Source organism: Rhinopithecus bieti, unplaced genomic scaffold (assembly GCF_001698545.2).
Source record: "Rhinopithecus bieti isolate Rb0 unplaced genomic scaffold, ASM169854v2 scaffold_32012, whole genome shotgun sequence".
In the NCBI taxonomy this organism is placed as follows: Eukaryota; Metazoa; Chordata; class Mammalia; order Primates; family Cercopithecidae; genus Rhinopithecus; species Rhinopithecus bieti.
This window is the reverse complement of record NW_016814432.1, coordinates 2,866,138-2,874,518: the sequence shown is the minus strand read 5'-3', so window position 1 is coordinate 2,874,518 and position 8,381 is coordinate 2,866,138. Positions and strand designations below refer to the sequence as shown.

At 45.6% G+C, this 8,381-nt stretch overlaps 1 protein-coding gene across 3 annotated transcripts in view; it reads right to left on the bottom strand.

Annotated features, from left to right (window-relative positions):
* The window catches only part of GMDS (GDP-mannose 4,6-dehydratase), a 651,165-nt gene extending 642,790 nt beyond the window's left edge, over nt 1–8,375 (bottom strand). For 2 of the 3 annotated variants that reach the window (XM_017850337.1, XM_017850338.1), the window contains exon 1: nt 8,139–8,375. In XM_017850337.1, the coding sequence (XP_017705826.1) occupies nt 8,139–8,240 (102 nt within the window). In that variant the 5' untranslated portion in view covers nt 8,241–8,375. Of the gene's footprint in view, nt 1–7,752; nt 7,780–8,138 lie in introns of those variants that run through there. The other variant, XM_017850339.1, reaches the window with a different exon arrangement.
* Between the last annotated feature and the right edge of the window lie 6 nt (nt 8,376–8,381).

Here is an 8,381-nt window from a genome sequence, read left to right as displayed (position 1 = left end):
TTTTTTTTTTTTTGAGACAAAGTCTAGCTCTGTCACCCAGGCTGGAGTACAGTGGTACAATCTCGGCTCACTGCAAGCTCTGCCTCCCAGGTTCAAGGGATTCTCCCACCTCAGCATCCCGAGTACATGAGATTCCAGGCACCTACCACCATGCCCGGCTAATTTTTGTATTTTTAGTAGAGATGGGGTTTCTCCACATTGGCCAGGGTGATCTTGAACTCCTGGCCTAAGGTGATCCGCCCACCTCGGCCTCCCGAAGTGTTGGGATTACAAGCATGAGCCACCGCGCCCCACCTGGAAGTATCTTTAACAAGGTTTTGGCATTAGGAAATGCAAACAATCAACAAATAAATAAAGGAGAAAGAAAGCAGAAAACTGAAGTATACTAAGAATAGCCTGGTAAACTGAAGGGAAAGTGTTAGTTTTCTTGCCTTGTAAATAAGAGCTACAGAAAGTTCTGGGAGACAGGAAAGAAGACTGGCTAAAGGTACAGCACAGCAGCATGGCCACCTTTAGGGCTTGCCCACTCCACAGCAGCCACCTCTGACCATATTGCCCAAGTCATTTTTAAGACAAAGAAGCCAGGTGCAGTGGCTCACACCTGTATTATCAGCACTTGGGAGGCCAAGGCCAGTCGATCACTTGGGGCCAGGAGTTTAAGACTAGCCTGGTCAGTTGGTGAGATCCTGTCTCTACAAAAAAAAAAAAAAAAAAAATTAGTAAAAAATTAGCCAGGTTTGGTGGCACAAGCCTCCAGTCCCAGCTACCAGGCAGGCTGAGGTGGGAGGATCACCTGAGCCCAGGAGTTCAGGGCTGCAGTGAGTTATGACTGCACCACTGCACTTTGAACTCCAGAGGAAAAAAATAATTCACTGTCTTCCCCGAGAAAACTGATCTGCCTACCCAGTGACTGCATTTCTGGCCATAGTATTACCATCCAACCTGTCGCCAAAATGTGTTTGCATCCTTGATCTCATTATCCTTATATTACAGGAGCTGGTGTTTCTGCTTCCATCCTTTTACTATTCTCGGTGTTTCTGCTTCCATCCTTTTACTATTCTCATTCATCCCACATACCATACCCCTAACTGCATTCCCAAGCACTTCTCCATCCTTCCCTCATTCCTTCCATTGTGAGAACTTATACATACTAAATAAGAATTATCACTTCATAAACAATATATGCCAGGAACAGTGGTAGGCCTTATTATAACATGATGATCATTTTTAATCCACACATAAATTTGTGATGTGGGCATAATTAACTCCATTTTTCTACCCAAGAAAAACCCAAGAATTTAAAACTCCTTCCTCTATCCTAATTTCCCTGCTTTGATCATTACGCATTACACGCATGTACCAAAATATCACACATACCCTGCAAATATGTACAATTATTATGTACCAGTTAAAAAAAAAACATTCCTTACCAAAAAGTCACTTCATTCATTTGATATGTCCTACAAAGATGGACAGCTCTGATTTTTCACTCTATCCTTACAAATTCTGACAACATACAACTCATATGAATTTCTTCTTAGTTTACAAACTTAATTTCAAATTCAATAAAATTAGTTCACTGGTTTCATTTTTAAAAAATTATCCTGGCCGGGCATGGTGGTTCACGCATATAATCCCAGCATTTTGGGAGGCCGAGGTGGGTGGATGACTTGAGACCAAGAGTTCAAGACCAGCCTAGTCAACATGGTGAAAACCCAACTCTACTAAAAATACAAAAATTAGCTGGGCATGGTAGCGCATGCCTGTAATCCCAGCTACCCGGGACGCTGAGGCATGAGAATCACTTGAACCCGGCACATGGAGATTGCAGTGATTGAGATCGTACCACCACTGCACTCCAGCCTAGGCAACAGAATAAGACTCTGTCTCAAAAAAAAAAAAAAAATCCAGTTGATTTTATGTCTAAAACTGCAATTAAATTACTGTGCAGCTTAAATATAAAGATAGTTGTATAATTTCTCTATAGTACACATAAACAATCATAAATCAGCATGTAATCCAAACAAGACACTACTGTAGACTAGGAGCAGACCTTAGATCCCTGAGAATAACCAGGTAACCCTTTCACTTGACAAGTTAAGAAAAACCTCCAAAAATGTAAGGCTATACAATTAATTGGTATCAAAACCCAACCTCTGATTCCCAGTCCAGAGCTCTTTCAATTAATCACATGTAACAGTCTTTGATTAAGCAGGGCAGTACTCAAGACATCTCTCTCACCTCCAATAATGCCAGACTTTTTTTTTTTTTTTTTTTTTTTGAGACAGTCTCGCTCTGTCGCCCAGGCTGGAGTGCAGTGGCAGGATCTCAGCTCACTGCAAGCTCCGCCTCCTGGGTTCACGCCATTCTCCTGCCTCAGCCTCCCAAGTAGATGGGACTACAGGCACCTGCCCCCACGCCTGGCTAATTTTTTGTATTTTTAGTAGAGACGGGGTTTCACCATGTTAGCCAGGATGGTATCGATCTCCTGACCTTGTGATCAGGAGATTTGGGAGGCCTGCCTTGGCCTCCCAAAGTGCTGGAACCACAGGCATGAGCCACCGCGCCCAGCTCAATAATGCCAAACCGTTTATCCCAGGACTGCAAATCCCAGCAAGGAAGATTTAGAGTGGAAGTCACTGTCTACAATCCTCTTATATGAGAAGATAAGACCAGTTCCCAGATCTGCTTTGCACAGTCTTGAAAGACTCACTAAACATTAAATCTGTTGGCCTCCCAGTACCTTATAGCCTTGTGGTTGATTCCAAATACTACAGAACTTTCTGCTTCTAGATAATAGATTCCCCATGCAAAGCAAAGCTAAATAGTAATACCTCCCACTTTTTCCTAAAAGTCAAGAAATCTTTCATTATTCTGTTAACACTGTAGAGGGAAGGTCCATTCCAGTAATGAGGCAAAGGCCACTACTACATGCAGACTTACTTCCTATTTGATAAGAATTATTCTTCCAACCTGGCAGAAAAGATAAGTGACTTACCCAAAGCCACTGCAGTTCAGTAAGGGCTAAGCAGTAATTCAAGAACCTGTTATGTTTTTGAACATAGTCGGGAGGCTAAGGCACGAGAATCACTTGAACCTGGAAGGTAGAGGATGCGGTAAACAGAGATTGCGCCACTGTGCTCCAGCCTGGACAAGAGTAACACTCTGTCTCAAAAAAAAAAAAAAAAAAAGGCTGGGCGCAGTGGCTCATATAATCCCAGCACTTTGGGAGGCTGAGGCGGGCGGATCACGAGGTCAGGAGATCAAGACCATCCTGGCTAACCCGGTGAAACCCCGTCTCTACTAAAATACAAAAAATTAGCCAGGTGTGGTGGCAGGCGCCTGTAGTCCCAGTTACTCGGGAGGCTGAGGCAGGAGAATGGGGTGAACCCGGGAGGCGGAGCTTTCAGTGAGCCGAGATCGCGCCACTGCACTCCAGCCTGGGCGACAGAGTGAGCCTCAGTCTCAAAAAAAAAAAAAGAAAACCACCTCATAGAAGCTCTCTGTTGCTTCCACAAATATACTCTGAACAAAATTTAATGCACTTCAAACAGTACCTGGCACAAACTAAATGCTCAATACATGTTAATTATTTTACTCTACCGTAATTATTAACTATCGCCGTCATCATACCACCAGACTATCGACGTCGTTGAGGAAGGTGGTCATTCAGTCAGCTGCGTGTGCTAGTCAAAGTGCATTACTTGTAATTACTTGTAGAACTGGTAGAGAAGAGGGAAACAGATCAGAAAAATTTTTCAAATCTACAACCTGGACATGTGGTAGTGACATTTTTCAGGAAAGAAATCCAATGGTGCTGGAGAGCAATCACTTGCTAAAGACGTTAGCATGGATAAAAGGGAGCCAGGTGCTAATAGTCAGAACAATGGGAAAAGACCCTGAAGGCATCTCAGACATCTTTGAGGCTGCCTCTCCCATCAGAGGCCCAGAGACCTAGGAGAACAGCATGGTTTGGGGAGACAGGCCCAGGGCACAGCTGGCCTGGAACACCTCAAGGAGTCCTGGAGCGTCCTGCATGCTGCTCCAACATCCTGGCTGCTGCAGTCACAGAATGTCTACCTAATGACTGTACAACCATTGTATCTTGGAAAAAAATAATTTGTTTTTGGTTTTCCAGGCTCATAGCTAGAAGGAACTTGCTTTGATTCTCAGACTTTGAACCTTTAAGTTGATGCTGGAACAAGTTAAGAATTTTAGGGACTACTGGAATTGTATTTTGCATGTGAGAAGGATGATTGTATTTTGCATGTGAGAAGGATGAGATCTGGGTGGTCAGGGGTGGAATACCATGGTTTGGACGTCTGACCCCTCCAAATCTCACGCTGACATTTAATCTCCAATGTTGGAGGTGGGGACTAATAGGAGGTGTTTTCTTCATGGAAGCAGATCCCTCATGAAGGCTTGGTGCCATCCTCACAGTCATGAGTGACTCCTCACTCTACTAGTTCCCACTAGAGCTGGTTGTTAAAAAGAGCCTGGCACGCCACAGCCCACCCCACCTCTTGCTTCCTCTCTCACCATGTAATCTCTGTGTACACCAGTTCCGTGAGTGGAAGCCTAAATCTTTCAGCAGAAGCAGATACTGGTGCCATGCTTCTTGTACAGCCTTCAGAACCATGAGCCAAACAAACCTTTTCTTTATAAATTACCCAGCTTCAGGTATTCCTTTATAGCAACACAAATGGATGAAGACAACTTTCATATCTTTGTATCTGTAGCAGCATCTGTAACAAGCCTTGGACACAGCAGACATGCAGTGAAGATGTGTTCTGCTAATGGAAAAAGTAAGTCAACATTTTTGAAACCCCACTAGACGAAGGCATGTGGGAGGCAATAGGCTGAAAATGAGATTTCTATCTTAAAGTAGTTTATAATCTCAAGACCAAAGATATGTAAATATATACAATCAACAGGGACTGCATACATGTAAATACAAAAGAAGTTCCTGGAATGGTTGCATTTGTCAGGATTAGGCTGAGAACACTGAGGCTCAAGTTAAAAGGAATAAGAATTGTGAGGCCATTCAGGCACAAATAATTACTCCAAAGAGGTACAAGGCAACAGTATTCAAAGAACAGCAAGAACATCTCCAAGAGTGCAGTAAAGAACAGTATCATTAGCCAATGGGGGTGAGCTTTTAAGAGTGGCTGGCAGAGGGCCTGGAGACAGCAATGCAAAGCCAGAGCCTGAGCTTCTTCAAAGCTTATTTAGTAAGGTTCCCACTTTGGGAAGGAGTGTGTCAGGAATAGATGGGAGGGGAAGGCTAGAATAAGAAGCCTGACAATACATACTAGAGATACACAGCAGACAGGACACCCTGGCTGTCCGCAGTATTCTCAAGCGGGAATTTGGGACAACCCATTTAAAAGCCCATCTTGGCACAAATGCCATGATAGCCCTGAGTGCCAGAGCAGCGGCACTTGAATCTGAAACCTCTTCTTAGAGTAAGACTATTTATTTCTCTCTGTCTCATAAGGCTTACATAGTCTATATAGCAAAATGACTCAGAGCAACTGCTGAGATCTGGGTTCAGATCTCAGTTCTGACACTCATTAGATGTACGGCCTCAGGGAACATACTTAACCTTACTTGGCCAGGAATAAAATGGGGATAATTATTATACCTGCCCCTTAGGTAGGGATATACAAAATGCTTAGCAGAGTGAATAGCCCAGTAAGTTCTCAGCCAGTATTATTAAGAAAACGTACAATAAGGTATGGATTTTCCGACTCCTTGCATTAACACCACAGTGCTCCAGAGATCCTTGATACTCAAGTTGGGAGTCACTGTCCTGGAATACAAATAAAAAACATAGAAGAGCAGTCCATTCCCTCTGCAAGTGTTTACGTGGTAGCTACAGAATTCAGCACTATGCTAGGGGTACATATGCCAGTGCAACACCAAATGAGGTGACAATGCAGAGGGCAAATGCTGTAGGGAAGAAAAAAACACTGGGGCAAAGATTCAAACCAGCCTGAAAGCCACGCAGGTGTTTTCAGTCGGAAATGAAATGAGGAACCAAAAAATTCTGGTCAGGGAGTGGTCTGCTGAGTGTGGTGCTTCAGGTAGACTCCCATGACAGGCTGCAGGAAAACTAGAGTGGGGGTCCACCTCCACACCTTCCTGGCCACTCAGTTCCATCCAAATGACTGCTCTTAAAATCAAAATTAGGTTCCATTTCTAATCTGCACTGATTCATACTGCTGGTCACGTAAACTGGTATAGGCCACCCAACACAGCACATTAACATCTTAACTAATTTCCTGACAATACTGAAATCAAATCTCTACTTTCCAGAGATTATATAAACTTGGTAAACATTTAAGCTTCAGGTCCAGTCTGACAAAACGGAAAAAAAGGGATTCATCTGCAGAAAGGTCTCAGCATTAGAAAACAAAGAGAAGGGGGAGGACAGTATGTAGGCCCTGACCTTTCTTACTGCCTCAATTCAAGGATTCAATTTCTCAACTTCAGATCCTTGCCCTCTTCCTCAAACTCAGATCCACCTCTTACTAGTTTTCAAACTCTTGTCTATTATGATTACCTTAAGCAAAGCAAGATGCATGAATAACCAGCAGTAAATCAGGTATTCAATAGTTGAAATTGTGTAATATTCTGTGACTGTGCATCTGGCCAATTTCAACTTCCCCTTCTAATTTTTTTTTTCTTTTTTTGAGGCAGGATCTCACTCTCTTGCCCCAGACTGGAGTATGGTGGTGCCATCACTGCTCACTGCAGCCTCAAACTCCTGGACTCAAGTGATCCTCCTGCTTCAGCCTCCCAGTAGCTAGCACTACAAGTGAGCACCAACATGCCTAATTTTTTTTTTTTTTTTTTTTGTAGAGACAAGGTCTCAATATGTTGCCCAGGCTGGTCTCAAACTTCTGGCCTCACCTCAAGTAATCCTCCCGCCTCTGTCTACCGAAGTGCTGAGATTTCAGTTATGAACCGTTGCCTCCTGCCCACTTGGCCTTTTCTAACACTAGAGAACTTTGAGAGTGGTTTCAATACCAACTGGACGCTTCCCAGCGATTTAACCTCAGGCAAATCAAACTCCCATGCCTCCATTTCCACATCTATAGAGATAATAAAAGTACCTCCTCAAAGAGTTTGTTATGAGAACTAAATGAGTGAATATTAGTCAAGCGACTGGAACATAATAGACATAATATGTATTGGCCATTTTCATCTTTATTTCAGTGTTATATTGGCCACCACACAGAGATACCCAGGAGCACACATATCACAGTCTTCCTACAGCAATATGTGGGCATGATTACTTCACGACCACTGAATCTCAAACAGCACAGCTTTTGATAAAGCACAGTGGTCGGATCCTACCTATTGCAACACCTCTAAGAGACGACTCTCACAAACCAGCCCTGCTTAGCCTGAGACATTCCGAAGACCTCCTCCTGATTACCTTACTCGAGGAACTTATTCCTTTGGAAATGGAACCTAGCCTCACTTTTGGACCAGTGTGTCTCAGATACACTTCCAAACGTGTGAACCTGAATCTCACAAGTTGGTGTGATTTTAAAAAGTTTTTTAAGTTGTTTTTCCTAAACATGTCCTAGTAGGTGACTCCACGGCATTACTTTCTTTCATGTTCTCTTTTCTATCTGGAAAGCCGGTGATAGGGGACGAAACTAGCAAAGTACCCTTTTTCCTGCTTCCCAAACATTAGCAGGTAAGCGCCCCGTGAGCCGAGATACATCAAGAAGACCTCACCCGCAAGTTCATTGATCACCCGTTCTTTTCCCCTCCCGGCACTGGGCGCTGCGAAGCACGAAATGGGCTTGGAGGAAGAGACGCTGCGGTCACCTGAGGGGCAGGTGAGAGCGGGCGGTCCCGCCCGGGTGTGAGGGCGACATCCCGCGCGGCACACACGCTCCCAGCCCCCAGAGGAAGACCAGAGGCACTCGATGCATCCAGCACACCCCACACACAGCACACTAACTGCGCCGTACCTTCCGTCCCACCTCCCGGCAGCAGACCCCTTCCGGGACGCCGAGAGGGCTGTTCCTGAAGACACCGCAGCCCGCGAGGAGCGGCGCGTAGGGAGAGCACGCGTGCCCAGGCGGCCCCGGCCGGCGCGCCCCCGCCCCCACACTCACCTGGCCCGTGATGCCGGTGATGAGCGCCACGTTCCTGGGCTTGCCCATCTCGCCGTCCCCGGAGCCCCGGGCGCTGGGGCAGCGTGCCGGTGCGTGTGCCATGTCCCGCGGCGGGCGTGCGGTCGGCGGCAGGGCGGAGCGCGGCAGAGGGCAGGCGCGGCGCCGGCAGGAACGCGGGTGTGTGCAGCGCCAAGCGCCTCTCCAGGCTGCGGGCAGGGAGGGAGAGCGCACCGCGCGACCGGC